This window comes from Gobius niger, assembly GCF_951799975.1.
Source record: "Gobius niger genome assembly, chromosome: 1".
NCBI classification, from domain to species: Eukaryota; Metazoa; Chordata; class Actinopteri; order Gobiiformes; family Gobiidae; genus Gobius; species Gobius niger.
The window spans coordinates 42,309,932-42,333,265 of record NC_136852.1 but is presented as its reverse complement, the minus strand read 5'-3'; the positions used below and the strand labels follow the sequence as shown (position 1 = coordinate 42,333,265).

Here is a 23,334-nt window from a genome sequence, read left to right as displayed (position 1 = left end):
GAGAGAGAGAGAGGGAAAGTAAGAAAGAGAGGGGAGAGAGTGAAGTTATCTGCCGTGAGGTTGGGAGAGAGAGAGAGCGAGAGAGAGAGAGGGAGAGAGAGGGGGAGGGAGAGAGAGAGAGAGAGGGAGGGAGAGAGAGAGAGAGGGAGGGAGAGAGAGAGAGAGGGGGCCGTCCCCTTCGGCGCAGCACCAACACCAACACTCTGCGATCCACTCACTCCACGCCGCGCTTCGGTCTGTCTCCTCCTCTCTCTCTCTCTCTCTCTCTCTCTCCCCTTCTCCTCCTCCTTCTTCTAAATCTCGGATCTTTCTTACGCGTTTCTCATTCTTTCGGATTTATTCCCGGGACGTGCACCTTGCGCACGCGCGTGCACAGCGCCTCACCGCACGTGCACAACAAAGACTTTTCTTCTTCTTCTTTCTTTTGCTTTGGAGACAGTTTTGTTTTTTTCTTTCCTTTTTTCTCCCGAGAGGAGGGATTCGCTTTTTTCGCGTGGAAGTTACCGACCTTTTCTCAGCGGTCCTATCCGAGGCGCAGCGCTCCCAAGGCGGACACGGAGCCTCGGAGCCCCCCCGCCGCTGCTGCTGCTGCTGCTGCTGCTGTTACTTCTCTCCACGGAGGATTAATAATGCGCGGTGTTTGGCCGGCTTTGCGCTAACGTGCAGGGATTCCGGAGTGGATTAATAACCAGGGAACAGCCTCGGATCATGTGGCGGGCGGTCGCAGCGCTCGCTCTGGCCGCGCTCCTCGCACTCTCCCCCGGGGTAGACGGTAAGGTTTCGCCCCCCCTTCACAGCCCCCCCATTCCTCTTCGGTTTCTCATACTTTGTGGACGGAATCACCAAGTAGGTCAGGTGCTCTCCGGTCGGGTCTACGCGCGGAGGAAGCTCGGCGTAAAAGCGCACGGTCCGCAACTTTTTTTTTTTGTTCTGCGGCGAGGAAGCGATCCGTGCAGGGACTAAAGGGGCTGAGTGATGGAGGGTTTGTAAAGGGGGAGTGAGGGGTGTTACACATGCTGCATTCATTGACCAAGTGCCGAGAACTAGGGGCGAAAAGTTGCGTAAAAGTCCAAACATCAGTCCGAGCGTGATTATACGCACCAGTGGCGGATACTTGCATTTACTGGGACAGCTTTTTTACCTGCTCCGTTTAGTTTTGTGAGCGTGACACAGTTGGCTACCACCTCCAAAAGTGGTGGAAATGGGACAGTCGTGTCGTGTGATGGTGGTGGTGGGACGTGGAAGGACAGACGTGAGAAAGGAAAGCGTTGGCCCCAGACCACACAAACGTATAGAGACGGGTCACAGGATCCTCACAAACTTGGACCATAGTATATTTCATGCAAGTTCGACTTTACCAGGGGCGGACTGGCCATGTGTCCGTTCTGGAAGAGCACAGAAGGGCCACTGGCTCTAGGGCCACCGGTCCCGCCTCAACCGAGCTTTACCCAAATCTGAAAGCTAAAAAGAAAAGCATCAAAATAGCGACAAAAAGAGGATGAAAAGTCAAGAAAAACGTGAGAAAAACACAACAAAAAAATGATAGAAAAAATGATTTAAAAAACAACAAAAATATGACAAAAATGTGGCGATGTGACGAAAAGTTTCCATCACTTTTGTAGGTCTTAGCTTTCAAATGAGGCGTTACGTTGTTGATCTCCAGTCGAGAAGCTTTTAGATTTGGGTAAAGCCCAGTATAAAAAAACATGAATCTAAAAGGAATTCCGTGGAGTATGGTGTACCACAAGGTTCAATTTTGGGACCACTATTATTTATTATTTATATTAATGATTTTGCTTCTGTTTCTGTGACTGCCTTTCCCGCTCTTTTTGCTGATGATACCAGTCATAAAAATAATAATAAAAAGCCGAACTGGGGAAAATGCACTCGTTAGTGTTAAGGCGGGGGGTAAGAGGTTAAAATATGTATTTGTGGAAGTGTCACATTTACGCTAATTTGGGCCAGGCTGGTCAGAGTCCAGGGCTGTTTTTCAGTCCCAGTCCGCCCCTGGACTTTACGCAAACAAAACAGACAAAAACGTGACACGACAAGCAGCGACAATGCAAGGAAACATCTACGATCAGTTTTGTAAGTCTCTATTTCGCTCGGTTAAAGGAACAGGCCACTGTTTTTACGTACGGAGATATGTTCTTACCTGAGCTTAGAGGAGTTGATGCGTACCTGTCTGGTCTTTGTGCGTGCGCTCAGTCACGCAAAACGACCAAAGATGTTGTTAGCATTTGGCCACTCCTGATGTATTCCTATGGCTCCAAACAGGGGCGAAGTTGGAAGGCACAAAGACCAGACAGGTACGGCAATTTCAAAGTTACGCCGAGTATAGGACTACAGCAAAACTATGTAGAGCATTATTGAGGTGAGGGAGCCGGTTTTGTAGCCATTTTTTTTTCCATTTCTAGCATCTGTTCACGCTTGTTATCCTTTTCCTGAGCAATAGAGACACAATTTGGTGTTGGGTGATCTATCACATATCCTATGAGTTGGTGTAGGAAAAGTTGGAGAACCCCTGATGTATTCGAAAGCATTGGGGTGGTTTGGCTCAAATTTGTCCTGTTTTTGCCCCGCGGCTTTAGTTCTCCGTTGCCTATAGTTACCGCAGTGTCAGTGCTTGACTCATGCTCCACTACAGTATGTGACTGTGAATCCTCTAAGCTCACCGTGAAGCTCATATAAGCTGATAACTCCAGCCACCCCGAGCGACTCCTGGAGGCTGAATTCGCCCTGTCCCCGTGCAAGACACTTCCCTCACAGTTTAGTACGGATTTCGACCCCGACATGGCATGCTTCCCGTCATTCCCCTGATCTCGTTCCATGAAACTGCGTGGAGCAGGAACCATTTCTTGCCATTCAAAGCCGAAAACAAAAAAAAAACTAGCTAAAAACTCTGCCTGCTAACTTTTGGGCTAAGCTAATCCTCGTTTACCGTCCGTCCAGTCTTTTTTCAAGTATTCCAAGAGCTGTTGTTGCTGGACATCGTCACAAAGAGCTGTTTGTGCTGCTGTAGTTGCCCTGAGATGTGGGGGAGACAAAGCCACTGCAGTCAGTAGCAGCAATACTAGATTAACAAAAGTGTAAGAGAATGACTACTCCACCGAACTGTGCTGGTTGCATTTAAGGTAGCTCCGGTACTTTAGCCACGATTGTTGTGGTGTCCCCTTCGTTGCATATTTTCAATATATTCCTCCACTGCACATTGCTACCAATTTTTCCTCGATCTGGACGATATTTCGCTGATATTGAACCAAAAAGAGTCACTTACTCTCACTTCTCCCCCGTTATGACGTGTTAAACTCAGTGGCGTGCCGCGGGGTTTACTCACTCAATCGCATATAAACTCCATCCATCCATCCATTTTCTTCCGCTTTATCCGGGGGCAGCAGTCTCAGCAGAGATGCCCAGACTTCCCGATCCACACACACCTCCTCCAGCTGTTCTGGGGGGACCCCGAGGCGACACCAGGCCAGCTCGGAGACATAGTCCCACCAGCGTGTCCTGGGCCTTCCGCGAGGCCTTGTCCCACTAGGACATGCCTGGAACACCTCCCGCGGGAGGCGGCCAGGAGGCATCCGGAGCAGATACCCTAGCCACCTCAGCTGGCTCCTTTCGACGTGAAGGAGCAGCGACTCTACTCCGAGCTCCTTGAGAGCTTTGCCCCCCGACTCAGCTCCCTCTTCACCACAACAGTCCGATACAGCGACCACATCACTGCTGACACCGCGCCGATCCGTCTATCGATCGTAACCCAAACCAAAGCGGTGGTGCCTCCGCCCCCAAACAAAAACAACTAGCTCTAGTTTACGGTAACACGCGACACATGACAGGCGGAGACGAGGGCATTCTCACGTGGAAACAGAGCGAGACCCGAGTCCCAGAGCAGCCGAGGCGGGGAAGCTCTTCTCCTGTCCGGATCCAGGCGTCTACGTCCAACCATTGTTCCCGCTGCTTTTCTGTCGAAGCCAAATATCCGCGATTAATAAATACATTTAATTGCTGAGACACAGCAGGGCCTGGGGACGCTCTGCCATTGCACAATGAATTTTGATTGGCTGATAATTCCGTCAGTCATGCTGAGTAGGGCTGCTCGATTATAGAAAAAATAATAATCACGATTATTTTAGTAATAATTGAAATCACGATTATTCAAACGATTATTTGTTGCCTTAAAAAAAAATCTTTATTTTATTCATTCATTTTTATTATTATTTTAAAAACAACAACTATGGACTACATTTTCTTTGGACAATGAAAGCATTTTTTTTTTATATGCTCACGTTTCTAAACTAATCCTATAGGGACACCTGCCCCCTGCTGGCCAGCCCTCACACCTGTCCAACAGAGACAGTCAGACCAAAGCCTGAGCCTTTAGCTCGTGAAATGCAAAGGGAACAGAAACAATCATCTCAGTGGCATGAATTAATAAGAGTTTGTTTGAGCTCCGTTGATCTGCTCCTGAAGAAGAGTTTTAGACTTTTCTACAAACAAAACCAGTGCCTGAGCAAAGGATGTCGAGGCTTCTAAAACAGCTGTTCTCCTTTCAGCATAAGGTGAGCTCTTAACAGTGGCGTTATCTAAGAGTTAGGTATGAAAAATATTAGTAGATATTATTTACAGTTCTGTCACTGCGCTGGTGTTTCAGCTGATCAGACGCGTCACACAAACCGCACAGGACGGACGAGCGGGAGGGCATCCTTAATAATCGTTTGTTCTCGATTATGCTATTTTTGTGATCGTCTAGTGCAATAATCGAAATCGTAATCGAATTTCGATTAATTGCACAGCCCTAATGCTGAGTGTCATATCATGTGTTCGACAACACAGGGGTATCTCGATCTGTTCTGCAGGCCCTAAGGCGGAGCAGCTCGCCAGAGGTGTTTATGGCACTTTTTGAGAAGGAAATTACAGTTACACCTCAACAATACCAATATAAGCAACTCAACTATACATTATATAAATAAAGTGCAAATTAAATATACTATTAAGACATTTTGCACTTCTTTTTTCTACATTTGGCCAGGGCTGGCACAGAAGGCTCTGCTGGCACACCACTGGTTAAACTCCACTTCTTGACGGAGCTAGCAAACATTTCTTAGGGGGCGGGGCTTTTGTGTATGGTCAGTTGCCTAAACCAGGGGTAGGCAACCACTATCTTAAAGGGGGGGGTTTATGCAAAATTGACTTTTTCAAGCTTTACATCATGTTATTTTGTAATTCCCTCATTAAAAACACGCCTGAAGTGTTGCCTTGGCACATTCACGTGTTTTTGAGTAATCTGTAAAAACTCTGATGGCGGCCATTTTAGGGATAGGTTTGCCTGAGTCCTCCTAGGAATGCCCCCACCTCCTGGAGACGCCTCCGAGCTTTCGTCACCAGCCGAGTAACCAACCACTGCTCCTCAGCAGAACCCCCTCCCCACTGATGCCACAGACAGCGTGTGGAGGGGGCGTGTCGGAAAGGGTCAGAGGTTCTTAAAGAGACAGAGGCCTATTTCAAGACATTCACTACAGCCATTTTGAGACATTTTATACAAGGCAGTTATTCTAATTTACTGCATTTACAGACCAACAGAAGGTTTGGTCATCATTGTAGTGTGATATAGACTGGTGCTATGGGATTGAAAAAAGCATAATACCCCCTCTATAAGAGCCACATGTGGCTCTTCAAAGCTTGCCGTGTGGCTCTTGTGAGCTTTGATGATAAAAGTAAACCCATAATATGAATAAATACATATGAATCTGCACGAGGCAAAATCAGCACCAGAACAAAAGCTGCAATAAATGATTTGCTGAAATGTAGAAAGGAAGGTACAGCAGTGACGCAGCAGCTGGAAGGTCCTGGGTTTGATTCCCGGACGGGCCTTACTGTGGAGTTTGCATGTCCTCCTCACCGTGTCTGCACAGGGGAAACATGTACAATAGGCCAGAATGAACGTAGTGAGTGAGTGGTTTGGGGGTGGTCGGAGGGGCCGATGGCACAGACTGGTAGCCTGGCTTCCTTCAGTCTACCCCAAGGCAGGCGGGGCTAACTGTGTATACTTTGTTGTTTGCAGATTAAAATACTACAGCGGCTCTTTGAGGTCTAAAACTAGCCAAGTGGCTCTTTTCATGATGAAGGTTGCAGACCCCTGTCCTAAGCGTTCACCTGGAAAGGGATACGATTAGTGATGTCATTTTTAATCTCCCAAATAGCCAGTGGTGGAAAAATGTATTACTTAAGTAAAGGTTTCAACAATAAAACTGAAACTGGTCACTTTTGTTAAATAATTGTCGATAGGCTAGAGCCAAGGTATCGTTGGCAAACATTGTTTACAATCGTTAGTTTATTCAGCATGAAACATGCACAAAAACGCCACATTCACGCCTCGTTTTCACACCTCATTCACATTTAAGTGGAGCCAGTCATCATGATGGTGCCAGGAGCTCTGCACGAGAATAGACGGGCTGTTTGAGGAGCTACAGTACATTTATATTTTACATTTGCTCATCATGCTCTGTATAGACGCAGAACTAGAAGGCAGCTGACAGGTGGACACATTTTGTAGATGTAAAAGTCGGGTTTTATGCAAATATCAATTCTCAAGTTTTAGTATTGTTGGGAAGCATGTGTAGCACGAGCAGGAGTTCTGTGGCTTAATCTAACCAATAAATTGTTCAAGTACATCAGTGATTTAACATCTTTTTTGTAACTCTAATTGCTTGGGTCAGAAAAATCCCAATCGTTTTCCCTCAAACTGTTTTTGTAACAAAGTTCTACAGGGACAAAAGGAGGAGCCCCTGGTCTCGTGTGGGACCCCTCAGTGTCTGTGTGCTGTAGGCGGGGGATTGTTGTGGGGCCAGAGGGCGAACACTCAGCCGCAGAGCAGAGGATTCTCAAAGTTTCCAAAACACAAAGGCGGCGACGGACGGCTCTATGGGGTTTAGGCTCGGACTCCAGGACAGAGACGGGCTTTCAGACGAACTGCTTTAGAGTTGGTTCGATGGTGGTCGGAGTTCACTGAGCTGCTAGAGGGAAGGAGAGTGTAGCAGCTGTGACGCTGCTACAGTAATAGAACAAGATGGAAAAAGATAGAAAAATATTAATCAATGAAACAATGAAAAAGAAAGTCTCAAGCCCATTCCTGTGCAGAGTTTTGATTTTTTAAAGAATAACCAGAAAGCTCATTCCAGCCACTAGGGGGCATTTATTTATTTATTTATTTATCAGGGACGATACAATCAACATAGTTACAATTAATATTTGCAGCTGATGCGATGCATGAAGAGCTTGTAGCTAGTGCTAACTCGCAGCTCGTGTCCCTAGTTGGGCCTTTCTACACAGTTTACAATAATAAAATACATAAATACAACATTACATTTAAAGAAAAGGAATGAGTTCGACACGTGTCCAGCAGAGGGCACTGACATAATAAGAGCTCAAGATGTGAACAGCACATTATATAGCCACTTGGTAAATGGACAGTCTGCCCCAGGGCGGCTGTGGCTTCAATAACAGCTTACCACCACCGAGTGTGGAGTGAATGAATAATGACTATGTAGTACTTTGAGGAACTTGTGACACAGGCTTGTAAAGTGCAATACAAGTGTGAGCCGTTGTTATTAATGAAGCTACAGTCAAGTTGGGGCTTTGACCAAATCACAGCTTGTTATTATTCATTTATTGTAAAAATGTTCTCTATCATATGCGTCCCGCGACCCGCTTTGGGGGCTGAATTTCGGACCCGCGACCCAACATGAGTTTGACACCCCTGCTCTACAACATGAAATGACACCGGCTGTAGACCCTTATCCTGTTCAAAAAGAGTGTTTGCGTTGCTTTGCGGCGCGTCCCTGCAGGGCCACCACTAACCAAAGTCGCTCCCCCCATTTACACCGTCACCGCAACTTTCCAGCTTCGCTTTACACCTTAAACAACTCCTAAACTCTGAAACTTCGTCTCTCCGAGCACATTTTCCACGGTTAAATCCATCGCCCGCTGCCGCTTATTTCTTACTGATCGCATTTGTATCGATTTGAAAACGGCTCTGGCTTTGAATTCAAGCGCGCGTCCCTCCAAATCGACTCTTTCTATCAGCGCCGCCACAGTCCGCCGAGCTTATTCTGCACGCACCGGTTGTGGCTTCGGGCTGAAAATAACCAGGCTTTATTTAACCGGCTCCGATGAACTTGATCTAATTCTGGAGGAGATTCTGATGCAAGGAGCGCGACCAAACTGAAACTCCTATAATGGGCTTTACATTATCACCACTGTATTAGTAAGTATTTCGAGTAGAGTTGTTTCAGGAGGATTTTCTCTGAGGGGAGACAGCCGTTTTCTGGAGGTATTTTTCAAACCCGGAAGACACGGCGCTTGGATTCAGTTAACTCCGCCCCCTCTCTCCGCTCATACAACTTTAGCAGCAGTACAAATATAAATACCACAGCAAAAAGTTAAGTTACTTCACGGTTGCTGTCAAAAGGAGTTGACATTTGCAACACAGCTTCAGAAATGGCTAACACACACAAGCTAACACACACAAGCTAACACACACAAGCTAACACACACAAGCTAACACACACAAGCTAACACACACAAGCTAACACACACAAGCTACCACACACAAGCTAACACACACAAGCTACCACACAAGCTAACACACACAAGCTAACACACACAAGCTAACACACACAAGCTACCACACACAAGCTAACACACAAGCTAACACACACAAGCTAACACACAAGCTAACACACACAAGCTAACACACACAAGCTACCACACAAGCTAACACACACAAGCTAACACACAAGCTAACACACACAAGCTAACACACAAGCTAACACACAAGCTAACACACACAAGCTAACACACAAGCTAACACACAAGCTAACACACACAAGCTAACACACACGCTAACACACAAGCTAACACACACAAGCTAACACACACAAGCTACCACACAAGCTAACACACACAAGCTAACACACAAGCTAACACACACAAGCTAACACACACGCTAACACACAAGCTAACACACACAAGCTAACACACACAAGCTAACGCACACAAGCTAACACACAAGCTAACACACAAGCTAACACACACAAGCTAACACACAAGCTAACACACACAAGCTAACACACACAAGCTAACGCACACAAGCTAACACACAAGCTAACACACACAAGCTAACACACAAGCTAACACACACAAGCTAACACACACGCTAACACACAAGCTAACACACACAAGCTAACACACAAGCTAACACACAAGCTAACACACACAAGCTAACACACACAAGCTAACACACACGCTAACACACAAGCTAACACACACAAGCTAACACACAAGCTAACACACACAAGCTAACACACACAAGCTAACACACAAGCTAACACACAAGCTAACACACACAAGCTAACACACAAGCTAACACACACAAGCTAACACACACAAGCTAACGCACACAAGCTAACACACAAGCTAACACACACAAGCTAACACACACAAGCTAACACACACGCTAACACACAAGCTAACGCACACAAGCTAACACACACAAGCTAACACACACAAGCTAACACACACAAGCTAACACACACAAGCTAACACACAAGCTAACACACAAGCTAACACACACAAGCTAACACACAAGCTAACACACACAAGCTAACACACACAAGCTAACACACACAAGCTAACACACACAAGCTAACACACAAGCTAACACACACAAGCTAACAAACACAAGCTAACACACACAAGCTAACACACACAAGCTAACACACACAAGCTAACACACACAAGCTAACACACAAGCTAACACACAAGCTAACACACACAAGCTAACACACAAGCTAACACACACAAGCTAACACACACAAGCTAACACACACAGGCTAACACACACAAGCTATCAAACACAAGCTAACACACAAGCTAACACACACAAGCTAACACACAAGCTAACACACACAAGCCAAACACACACAAGCTAACACACACAAGCTAACACACAAGCTAACACACACAAGCTAACACACAGGCTAACACACACAAGCTAACACACACAAGCCAAACACACACAAGCTAACACACACAAGCTAACACGCCTTTTGATTGACTCAGCGCTCTGGTCCATGGGGTGTTTTTATCAAGGGACTCGCGTTGGTTATAAAAGTTAATCCACTTTGATTCTGGCGGATTCCTTCTGCTGCTGCACCTCTCACAGCCAAATGCGCTTTTCTCCGTGGCATTAAGTAAGAAAAAAGAACAGGTGTCCAGAGTAGTAGTATTTAGAAAGAGCTCCTTCTTCACAGCTTCCAGTGCAAACATGACGTCTGTTCAGGCGCTCAGGGGATGCGTTTGTTTTGCACAGTGGCAGCCCTGACACCTCAGGCCTTTTATTACTATTTTTTTCTTAATTTCTTTCTTACAAGAGAAATAATGAAAAAAACGCTGTTCTACAAATTAAAATCAGGCCGTGAGACATTACATTACAGATGACGAGCACTTCCGTTCCGCTCTGACGACACAACTGAGCAAGTCAGTCGTTCACCACACTGCAAAAAGTGGATTCTAAGCAAGTAAAAAATACTTACTTTAAGAAATAAGTTCTTATTTTTTCCCTAAAAAGTATATAGGAAATAAAATCTAGCCATTTTTTGTTCAGATAAATTTGCTAAAAAACATGCTATTTTTTCTTGTAACAAGAATGAAAGACTTTTTGAATCTTCTTCAGCTTTAGACAGAAGAATATTTTTTCTTATTTTAAGAAAAAATAAGATCACAACAACTCTTAATTTAAAGGATTAGGCCACCGTTTTTACATACTGAGACATGTTCTTACCTTAGCTTTGACGAGTTCTTTAGGACCTGTCTGATCTTCACCCGTGCCTTCAATCACGTAAACACAGCGCAGACGGCGTTAGCATTTAGCCTCTCCCTCTCTCCACTATAGCTCCAAAACAGGTCAAGATAGAAGCTACCAAGCTCTTCCACATTTTCCCTGTTTAAATATGGTTACGTGAAGTGTTCCACTACAAAGTATAATTACACAAAATTAAACAATGTGGATTTTCTAAGCGGATAAAAGGGGGAACTATATTGTAAGGCGTAATAATACCAGGAGTAATTTGAAATCCGCGCTGTAATCTTCACTTTACTGTGCGGATGCCAAACTACTCCTGGTATTACTACGCCTTACAATATAGTTCCCCCTTTTATCCGCTTAGAAAATCCACATTGTTTAATTTTGTGTAATTATACTTTGTAGTGGAACACTTCACGTAACCATATTTAAATCGGGAAAACGTGGAAGAGCTTGGTAGCTTCTATCTTGACCTGTTTTGGAGCTATAGAGGAGAGAGGGAGAGGCTAAATGCTAACGTCGTCTGCGCTGTGTTTACGTGACTGAAGGCACGGGTGAAGATCAGACAGGTCCTACAGAACTCGTCAAAGCTAAGGTAAGAACATATCTCAGTATGTAAAAACGGTGGCCTATTCCTTTAAGAACTAATTCTCACAGATAGAAAATACATTCCATTCTTTAAAGAGGGTAGCACGTGGTTCTCCCCGTGTCTGCGTACGCTTCCCCTACCACTAAAAACATGTGCAATAGGTCAATCCTCCAGCCTGGCTCAACATCGTGGAGATGGGTCCCTGGGCGTGGGCAATATTTTCTTTAATATTAGTATTTACTAAGACACATTTTGCTCAAAAATGTGTGTAATTTAGAACATTTTAAGCAACATTTAAGTAAAATACCCACAATTTTTCACTAAACAAGAATGTTTTCCTTAAGCTATTCCATTTTCTGAGGACATTTTGCTTAATTCTAGCTATTTATTTGCTTAAATTTAGTGTTTCTTTCTTGTTTTATGATAAGAAAAATATTCTAGAAATAAGAATTCTTAGCAAGAAAAAATGCTTACCCCTTTGGCAGAACTTTTTCCCTTAAAACAAGACCAAACTTTTTGCAGTGCAGCAGAGGGTTGAGCAGCTGCTCAGAGAGCAGGATTTAGGAGGATTGTTGAGAACTGCGTGAATGAAGCCCAAAACCACTCTGGGGGTGTTTTTGATAAGGAAATAGCATGAAATAGCAACAGCATGGTTAAAAGCTCCAAAAAGTCGATTTTGCATGATATAGGACCTTTAAATCCACTGCCAAAGGAACACGTCTGCAGTTTGTCGATGTGGGAGAAGCTCCAAGAAGCAGAGATGGTTGTTAAATATGTTTGGATACAATAATAAGAATGTAAAGTTTTAGTCAACTACATTTACATGAAACGTTTGTCCACTAAAACGAGACTAAAACCAAACTACACTATCATCAAGACTAAAATACTAAAACGAAGATAGAATATGTCCATGCTTCTCCAAAATGTGTCGAACAAACGTCAAATGTCCTTTCATTTGGGCAAACGGTTGAGGAGTCAGAGCTTCTCGAAGTTTATGGGGAAAAAAGCCATAACTTTGTCCTTAAGCGGCGCCTTCTTTGCAATCTAATTATGTCACAAACGACAAAAGACGCCAACTCCAAACTTCACATTCTCACTGTCGGGTTTATCAACAACAATCAGGCTGAGTTTGAAGCAGATCTGAAATGACACTGCAGGTGAAAATCTTTCGCACAGTCGCTCGTTTTCTCCCTGAATGGTATCACTGTTGACATGTTCGACTAAGAGCTCCCTCGGGCAAATTTGTCGCTTTTTTAGCTCATTCCAATCATTTGGATGTTTAAAAATCTGTCACAAACTTTTCAGTTTTTTTTTTTTCCAATCAATATGTATATTTAAAAGATATATTTACAGTCAGCAGTAAATCTAAAAGCTTCAAAACAATCTCTTGTCATGGCGACGTGTAAACAAGCAGCAACCTCCCTCTCTCTCCGAGTACAGCTGTGTTTTTTTTCTTTTTTTTTCTTCTGCGAACTGCATTTGTGCTTTCTGTGCTCCACATTGTTTCACTGGATGACAAATAAAGCACTTACTTAAAAAAAAATCACCCAGCAGTCTTGGATTATTATGGAATATTGTGAAGGTTTTTTAGAGGGATTTTTTTTCATGCACAAACCGCCTTATTTTTATATGAAAACTTGCGATGACAGAAAACTTGCAATACATTTTCTTCTCATATTCACATCAGTAACGTTCAGCAGAAGTTTCAAATTGACATCTATATGACGTAAATCTTGCACGACGTAAATCCCGGGCTAAAGTCTGACTGTTGTTTTCTGTGTATTTCCAGGAGCCTGTGTCCACGATGGAGTACTGCATGCTGTAAGTACCGCTCTCTTCACGTACTTCTGCTCTTTGCTGGGGCGTTCGTTCGCAAAGTAAACACGTCGTGGATTCCGCCGCATCCACATGTCCGTCCTGTGCATGTTTTAAGTCTGTTTGAGCTTGTCCCGGGACATCTCTCCGCATTGTCCCGGTCGGTGTCTGGAGTTGTGTGATCTTGGCGTGGCGGATGTTCTTCATGTTTTATTCATGGGTTTCGCCCGGTGCGCAGGAGCTTATGGAGGCGATAGCTCGTGATGCCGGGGCTCGGAAGGATCCCTCTCATTTATAATTCATGCGGGTTTGCCTTTGTGCGCTGTGGATAATGTTGGACTTGACGTTGCACAGTGGTTTGAAGACGAGGTTTCTGATTCGGGGCTGATTTTCTCATTCGTGCTTGTCCGGTCATTCTTGTTTTTGCTTTGAGATCTTTATGGAGGAAGTTTGTTTTCTATATTGGACTCTTCGCTTTATATCGTTTCAATTTCTTCGGTGGGTGGGCAGAAATATTGTATTGTTTCACAAAGAACTGACGTTACACTGCAAAAAGTATTTAACTAGATCAGTATAAACATCTCAATTTGAGCATAATAATCCAAATTTTAGTTGTTTTGACAAGTTAATAAGTTCTTAGGCATTTGTTCTAGATTATTTCACTTGTTCTGAGATGTTTCTGACTCGTTTCGATACATTTCGTCCTTATTTCAAGTAATTTTCTTTGCCAATGGGGTAAGAAAATTGGTCTTATCTCATTGGCAATTTTACTTTCTTATTTCAAGCGAGATTTACCCTAGAACTCGTCTGAAATGTCCTCAAACAAGCAAAGTAAACTTGGTCCGATCAGGAAAAGTGTCTAAATGAGTGAAAACCGCTCAAAACAAGATACATTTCCTCAATTTAAGTCATTTAAGCCAATGCTTGATATTTACTGTTTGTAGTGCATGGAAAGTCTGAGCGTACCTCCATACAAATGAATGGTGTAGATAGTCCTTATATTAAAGTATGTCATGTTCTCCATTCTTAACATATCATAAGTTGATGATTAGTATAGGGCCCGGCCGATAAGGGTTTTTGGGTCCGATAATGATATGAAGGGGGTTGGCATCGTTGACAAAAAAGGATAAGTCTAATAATAAGTCTCTATCTCGGTTCCAAAATTATACACAAAGGTCTACAACATAAAATATATAAATGTACAAACATGTGATAGATTTTCACCGCGATGTTTCTCCGTTCCCCTGAGGCAGAGGGAGTTATGACCAAAAACGGGATGTCTCTGTCACTTTTGGTTAGGAGATATCAGCCTTTTTATCAGAATATTGAAAATACTAGGGATGCACCGATACCACTTTTTCTAAAACTGATACGAGTACGAGTACTTGGATTTAAGTACTCGCCGATACCGAATACCGATACGAGTACAAGGCATTTTCTTCAACATTCTTACTTTTTTCACAGCAGATTGGTTTGTATTTAGTTAATTTACTCATGTACATTTCCTTAAGTAAAGTAGGCGACACATTTAAGAGCAGTTATATTAGAATTGTGCTGATGCCATTTATTTATTTATTTTTATTTTCATTCAACATCATTTTTAATTTTTATGTCTCTGTCCATCATAGACAGAAAAGCCCATGTCCAAAAGCTCCCAATGCCTGAGCTTTATTCATTTATGTATTTTTTATTTAACAATAGTATTTTTTTTTGTCTTTACTTCAACTCCTGTAGATTTTCTCGTGTGTTTGTAGTAACTTAGCGAGTAGCTACAGCGTTTTCATTGTTCTGCTGCAGCTCATTTTCGCTCAATATAAACATGCTGTATGTCTTTAATTTGGATTTTCTGAGGACTTTTTAGTCGCTGGGTTATTTTTTCAGATGAATAAACCCCTGGGCATAAAACGGCGTCAGAATGGCCACGAGCCGCGAGTTAGCAACGTTAGCCTGTTTGTTGTAAACACTGCAGACGCTGCAGCACTAACAACATTTAGCTCTGGTTAAATCCAGCTCAGACTCTGGTTTAGAGAGCGCAGTCTGTAATAAAGTCAGCTCTATGTGGAATATTGTATTTCCACTAAACAATTCTCCAGTTTGTTGCTTCTTCTCTCCTCAGCTGAGAGGTGCGCCTCGTAGGTGCGCTGGCCACACGTCAAATGGTATCGGTTTCTGGTATCAGGACCTCATGAATGAGTACGAGTATTAGTACAAGCATGTGGTATCGGCCCTAGAAAATACCCAAATAGTTTAGTGGCCATTGGATGTGCATCCAACCCACAAAAAGCAGAAACTCAAACTGAATTTGATTTAGCGTTGAGCTCAGTGGACGCTTTTATACGATAAGTCTTACCTAAAGTAAAATATTGAAAGATCTGTACATTCATTAATGATTTCTAACAGGGCTGTGATCTCGCCTAAATGTGGTCAATGATTCACCACAGCTGAAAACATCTGCATCGTTCATTTTTTGCTATGTTTCATGGCTAAATGCTAACAGCTATCGGGAAAAGTTCATTGAGCAGGCTAACGGGCTCTGAAAAGTTGGTAATTGTGAACATTAAGTTATGGTTGAAAGTTCTTTCTCCTTTTTATTTCTGTGAGCTTACCCTCCGGGGCCAAAACGCATTGTTGTGCTACTGAACGTGACGTGAACAGAGGGGATTGTCACTGACCCACTATTGCTTGCATTAGCTGCTATTAGCACAACATTAGCAACGTTAGCTTACCTTCACAGTTTGTCTTTTAGCTGCATCTTTCCTCTAGTTTTTTGCCTGGCACTTTTAAATATTTTCGTAAACTGCATCCACAGTACAGACTTCCTTGGTCACTTTCAACGGTCACTGTTTACTCTAGTCCAGGGGTTAGGGGCAGTGTCGGCCCTATGTTCCCCGGTACCTATGTTCCCCCATTTCTATTGATCAAGATTAGGCACCAGCTCACTATCCTTGAAGGGATATTTCATTTTTTTTTTTACATAGGGCCTAATTTCCAAGCTATCCAGAGTGTTGCTGATTTCTGTAGTTTTTTGTTTTGTTTTTTGTTCATGCAGTCCTTATATTTGAAGAGTTGGTGCTAGGCTAGTGCGAGGCTGGTGTATAGTAGCCTGCATTGAAAACAGTCTGACCCAAGCTCAGTGCACCTGAGGCAAATCACTTATAACACCAGACGACCCATATAAATGTGTTGTGTTGACTGAATAATTTTGAAATTAAAATTAAATGAAACTTTTTTTGAATTTAAAATAACTTTTATTTGAGCAGCATCAGCTTCCTGGTTGTAGCTACGCAGTGGCGGAGTGATCTGCTAGCTTACCGGATCTACAGTAGTTTGTTTACCTGCGGCCGGCGTTACTACACGTGGAATTCACAAAGGAGCTTTCTACAAATCAGATATGGCAACGTTTGGAGGACGACCCTATGATTGTGAAGAGATTTTTAATGCAGGCTACGAGTTACCATAGACATGCGCTAGCCTAGCACTAGCCTAGCACCACTAAACTGTTCAAATATAAGAACTGCATGAATAAAAATAAAAAAAATCACCAGAAATCAAGAACACTCTGGATAACTAGGAAATGAGGCCCTTTGTAAAAAATCCGCTGATAGATATATCTATGATGTTCACTCTCATGACTTGTGATTGGTTGATGTACCTGTTAGAGAATTAACAATGGTTTTTCGTGAGGATAGATGAAGAATAGGCAGCAGTCTGGATGTCTTATACAGGAGATGTTTATTTACCATCGGTACGGGACCCACATCTGATTAAAACATTGGTGTTGAAAGACTAAAGCTATAGCTAAATTACCGCTGAGCTAAAATGATAGAAACTACGACCGTATGAAGGGGGCGAGGTTAAGCCACAGCCAAAAGCAGCACTAAACCAAGACAAGACTTGAACTAAAAAGAACAAAAGCAGGTCCTAACGACGCCTAAGTTATGACTAAAACCGCAATAAACCAAGATTAGGTCAGCGTTCACTATCGGGCAGAATCTGTGAGGTGTATGCAGGCGCCAACAAGTTAAATTGCATGCTGTTTAACCTCTTAACTCCCGCCTCAACCGAGAGCATTTTCTCCAGGTCAGCTTTACCCAAATCCTGTAGGCCAGTCACTTTTTTTGTTGGGTAGTCATCAAATTTTCCTGCCTTTTTGTCACTTTTTTGTCATTTTTTTTTAAATTTGTTTTGGTCAATTTTTTGGTCACTTTTTGTCACTTTTTTGTCCAATTATTCGCATTTTTTTGTCAAATTCTAATCACTTTTTCGTCCATTTTTTCTCAATTTTTCATCAAATTTTTCTCACTTTTTTGTAATTTTTTTGTCCATTTTTGTCATTTTTTTGGTACATTTTTTGTTAATTTTTTGTCACTTTTTCATCCTTGTTTTCGTCTCAGTTTTGTTGCTATTTTCACACCTTTTTTCCAGAAGCTTTTGGATTGGGGTAAAGCTGGAGAAAATGTGCTCGGTTCAGGTGGGAGTTAAGCGGTTAATGCCAGTTTTGCCCATGATATTGCACTTTAAACTTTAAACACCGCATATCAGCTCATAGGCATTTGTTTAAGATTCGTAAGCACTCCATCGAAGACAGGAATGATGGGATGGGATGTTGAGATTTAGAGGAAAATTGGACACAACGCCAACTTTTCAGCAATTTCAGCAAAACCTGCAGCCGAACGTGATTTACACAACCTTTCATTTGTATTTGGCAAACGAAAGCCGTAAAAATAGCTGAGCAATGACATGATTTGCCAAGAATGTTAGATTTGGAATCCAATTGAACGCTTTTGAGTGACGTTTAAAGGTCTCTGGTTTCGTTAAGTGATACAAAAGTCTTCGTCTGTGCCTGTGCCTGTTCCTCCCACTCCTGTAGCCCACACTGACGCTGTAATTGCCCCTCCGTCCGCAGGAGATGGGGGTCTGGGAGTGGGGGGGGGGTAAGTACAGAAACAGGATGTGTTCCAGGTAAAGACACGGCGCTTGTGCGTATAATTACAGAGCGGCGCTGACAGGCAGGAAGCGTCTCACCTCTGAGCGCCTCACCAGACGCCGAGAGAGTCACTCCAAGTTAAGCAAACACGGGGTCAGCGCAGGGAAGTCATCCTCGATTGTTAATGCGAGACGCGGCAGGTGAAAGGCGGTCAATGATGAGATTTTTAGCTTGTTTTCTCTCTTAATATCTCAGTTTTCGTGCCAGAGTTTAAAAAATGGATCGAACTCACTCTTTACAATGCTTGTTTAAGGACGTTTGTTCAGTGTCGCTATTTCACAGGAAATCCCACGCTTATTCATTCACAAATACGTACATTTTTGGAATCCACGTGTAGCACGAAAGGCTGTGACCGAGATGACGCTGTAATCCAAATATGGGCATTTCCTTTGTGGGAGACAGCAGCGGCTAAAGACAGGAGAAAAATACACAGAACGCATGTGTAGACAAAGTTAAACTTTAGGGCCGTTTTCTCCAAATGAGATTTTCATTCCATCGCTTTAGTCGCTCGTACAAACTCCACACTTTACAGACTTGTCATTTTTGAAAGATTTTGCAGAGGGATTTTTTGATAATTAAATCATAAACGGATTTTTGGAGCTTTGAACTGCTGAAAACAAGGCCAGATATGAATTTGTACAGATTTTTTTTTCCCACTTATAAATAGCTTGTTCAAAAACTGACATGATCCAAATTCCCCCTTGAATAAATCTTTCTAACTGTGTCAGCAAAAGAAATCTATGCATATTTTAGATTTCATTGCTGAAAATATCAGCATTTTCATGCAATGTTCTGCATAATGAAAACATAAAATGACAGAAAACGTGCCATACATTTCCCCCTCACATTTATATCAGTAATCTACACCAAAAGTTTCAAATTGATATCTCTAAAATATTTTTTTCCCTATTCACCTGCAGCGTCTGGCCTTAGTGTATTTGTGGGATTAGATTTGGCGATATTTGATAACTGTCTAGATTATTGCGACAATGAACTAAACCAGGTCAACACAGTGCGTTACATTAAATTTAAACCAAAAGTATTGTTTTTCTTTGCTTTTTTAGTTTTACTGTGGCTTCTTTATTGCGCTTTCGTCACATTTTTGTGGCTTTTTTGTCACTTTTTTGTTGCGTTTTCATTCTTTTTTCCCCTGATTTTTTCCCAAGAAGCCTTTAGATTTGGGTAATATCAAACTGGAGAAAATGCACTAGGTTAAGTGGTAGCATTTCATAAACTAAAATACAAACACTTGACCACTCCAGCAGTGGTTATTTTTTTATATTACTAGGCTCCTTAAAGCAGCACTAAGCAACTCTTGCCCCTAGTGGCCATAAGCGCAACTGCAGGCGTTGCAGCAAGTTTAACTTATTAATCGTAAAAGAGTAAATTCTACGCTGACAGAAAAGACAAAGGGAGAGAGGGATATTGTACATCCAATTACACAATGGAAATATTTTTTCACTCAAACTTGGCTGTAAATACTGTTTAAGTGGCGCTAGCCCGCAGTTAGCTTTGCCCGTTAGCCTGTTAGCTTCTTCTTCGTGATTCCATTAGTGTGTATTGGTTGCTCCGGTCCGAAGTTGCGAAGTTGCAATTGTGGTTTTCTGGCCAGAGACACCAGGAGGAGATAAAAGACCCACAAGTCATCCCATTAACACTTGTATTACCCCCATGGGGACTACGTAAAGGATTTATTATGGTAAACATGTTACTTTGTACTGCTTTAAGGAGTTCTATCTTAGTTTTTGACCCAGCCTTGATTCGTTTTTGTTAGCGTTAGCTCCCGTTAACATTAGCATGCTGTTTCTAGTCGCACCATTTTGCGCGGCGATCATAAATACGTTTGCGGAGGTTAAAACTAACTCAGCGATTGAATTCTCCAGGTTCTAAGCTTCAAAAAGAGGTATAGCATCCACACATTCACTTAGATTTAGTCGATGAAAGTTGTATTTTTAAAGCGGTCAGAGCCAAAGCAGGTATCGGTTCAGTATGGGATATTTGTAGCCGACACCCGATATCTTATTATTTCCAGTATTGGATTAGTGCATCCCTAACTAAGACTTTAAAAAGCACTAAATGATGACCAAAACAAAGCTAAAATGTACCTAAATTTGTGAAAGTGTAAAATCAAACTTTTGTACATTTTAAAGATTGAAGTTTCTGTAAAGAAATGTGTAAATCTCAGTCAGACAGAAGACCTACGTGATATTGCGTCGCTTAATATTATGAAAACAATCATTTGGCAGCTTCGAAAGCAATGTACATCTTTCCAAAGTGCGGACGACAAGCCATGCAATTCTTCTTTCACCCTTTGCTGCAGAGAAATCTCAAAAGATCGATGTCCAATTCAGATGAAAGTCACAGGATCTCAACTGGACCGACAAACACCTGGGCGCTGCTTTGATCGGAGTCGCTGAGGTGAACGTAACGCCGCCAATCACCTCCGGGGGGCAGGTGGCTCAGCGAAACAGAACCAGGCAGTGATTTCTGACCCTCTCGGTTCAATACAAAGGCGCTGTTCCAGACCGTGGCGGCGGCGGATGGATCGACTTTCAGTGCCAACGTTTGAACAAGCATTAGCAGACCGTATAAATAAGTTATCTCGGGCAGCGTGGTGTAAAAAAAACAAACTTCCGGGGATGCTTGCGCTTGCCAATAACGAGCAGCTTTTTTCTTGTTTTCGAATGGAAAGAGACATAAGGAAAGAGAACAGTGTCGTGTGGTCCGAGCTCTCGCCTCAAGGCAGGAAAAAAAGCCCCGTGTTAAGCTTTCTGATCTGTGAGCCTTCATGTGTCATTTATAACAGCATCACACTAAAGGCTCCTTCTTCCAGACCACGCCTCGCTCAGATTCTGGAGATGGGTCACTGACTTGTCTTGACAGACTGAAAACATATGGAAACTGGATTTGGAAGTATGAGATGGACATGAAAAGCATGAACTGCATAAAGTATGTCATGAAAAGTGTTTTATGCTGTGTGCTGTTGTTTTAAACAACTGTTGGACCCCAGAAAGAATAGCCACAGCTTGACTGCTCTAATAGGGTCCTATTAATAAAACTAAAATAATCAGAGGCGCAGTTTGCCATTAGGCAGGCAGCTGCTTGGGGCCCCCCAATTGTTAAGGGCCCCAGCGTGCAGGCCCTAATGCACAGCCTTATAAGGAAGATTTGATAGTCTTCATGATGATTAGGATCCTGCAGATATGCCATCTCACCACAATCGCTGTTATTTATCCCCCTCCAGCTGCAGCCTTTAGTGAGTCATGGTCCCCTAGTTTTAGGGTTGTCAAAAAAATTTATTCCACAATACTAAATCGATACTAAAAGTTGCATCGAAGTTAGATATTCATTTGTGCAGGTATTGATACTTTCTGTGTTTCCTCCGGGCTGTGGACAGAAGCCCCTCCTCCTCCCGCTCGCCCCCACAGCACAGCAGGAAGGAAACAAACTAGTTAAAAGAGCTCACTTACAGGGGCTAGTGGCAAGTTGGCCATTATATACTCACTACTGCCACCTCAGGTCATACGTGTAGCTGCACCTTCTATATTAAGCCCGTGCATGACGGCACTTCGGACCCGAAGTAACAGCTTTTCGAGTGACAGGGCAGGATTTTAGCGGCAGTTGCAGTAAATTGGACTGAGCTCATTCTACACCTTAGGACATGGCTGGAACATGTAGGGGAGGAAAACATATACTTTTTTAACATTTTTAAACTCCATATAGTCCTGTTAACCCCTAAAACTAAATGCATCCATACGAGCCATCGCTGTTATTGTTTACTTCCGCAATTTTCGCCGGATGTTTGGTAGGCAGCTGATGCATACAGGCCTCTATCTCGGTTTTATAAAATGACAGATCTGTTACAGCGCAAGAGAAGCAATGCCCTGTTTATGGACATTGTTTTTGCCGATCATAGGATTTTAATAAAATGTTTATCAAATATGAAAATGTAAAATACCTACCACGGCCAACGGATGTGATGACATCGCGATCGCTCGTATTGTGGAAGTGCACATAAATCCACTGGCAGGGGCTAAAACTCAGCGATTGAATTCTTCTAAGCTGTGAAATGCAGCTGCTTAAATTTAGTCGGTGAAAGTTGTGTTTTTAAAGTGAGAGGATCTGAATCCTGCTGATGTATCAGTTCAAAAGGAGCAGGGCTCACTTCCATCCGTCGTCCCCCATGCGCACTAGAAACTTTAGAATTGGTGCTAATGTTAGCTTAGCACCCATTCATTTCTATGGCCGAGCCTATAGTGGCGTCCTAGTCGAGCTGTGCAGATGTATTGTCAAATGCCACGGACTCACAACAAGGAAGAAGGTTTGTTCCTGTCGTGTTGCCGTACAGAGGGGGATTTGGGCGAGACATTCATGTTTTTGAAGCCAGCTCTTTTCTATAACACTTATTGTAACTGATTTCTACTCTAGGCTATATTTTCCACAGCAAATACATCAGTCTTCTCACTTACGTAATTTGATTGAGCAACTTCTACTTGTATTGGGTGTAATATTTGACCCGTAGCAAATGTACTTTCGTCTTGTCCCAGTCAAACTTACCCCAGTGCTGCGGAGATGGGGGGTAATTATGTTGTCAAAGCGTCCCGCACGGAGGGGCACAGGCGCAGGTACAGGAGGAGGGGGAGCAGAGTGAGGGGCAGGAAGGACAAGTCCAGACAGGGACGAAAAATAAAGGTTTGGCAGAGTTCAAAGTGAGGAACACCTGGAGCGGGACAGGGCAGAGGAGGAACAGACCTGAGAGACGTGTTTTTACTGCAAACCAGCACTGGGTTTTAACTTCAGGCCAGACGCTGCAGGTGAATGGGGAAAAACAGTGACTTTAGGGAAATCAAACTTATGCTGAACATTAATGACATGAATATGAACAGAATGTATTGCGAGTTTTCTGCTGTTTTCATATAAAAATGTGGCGTCAGTAACAAAGATTTTTTTTCAGGTGGATTTTTTATGTTAAATCATTGTTTCTTGGTTCAAAGCTTTAAAAAATATTTTCTTTAAATCAGAAAGTAATTGACTCCGTGCATAACTTAAAATCATAACAACGCCGCCCAAGATGTGACT

General features: G+C 42.8%; 1 protein-coding gene across 1 annotated transcript in view; it reads left to right on the top strand.

Moving 5' to 3' along the window:
- Positions 1-235: 235 nt before the first annotated feature.
- fras1 (Fraser extracellular matrix complex subunit 1) overlaps positions 236-23,334 on the top strand; it is a 421,086-nt gene continuing 397,987 nt past the window's right edge. Inside the window, exons 1-2 of the mRNA XM_079566634.1 lie at positions 236-772; positions 13,243-13,274. Of these exons, the coding sequence (XP_079422760.1) occupies positions 709-772; positions 13,243-13,274 (96 nt within the window). The 5' untranslated portion in view covers positions 236-708. The remainder of the gene's footprint in view (positions 773-13,242; positions 13,275-23,334) is intronic.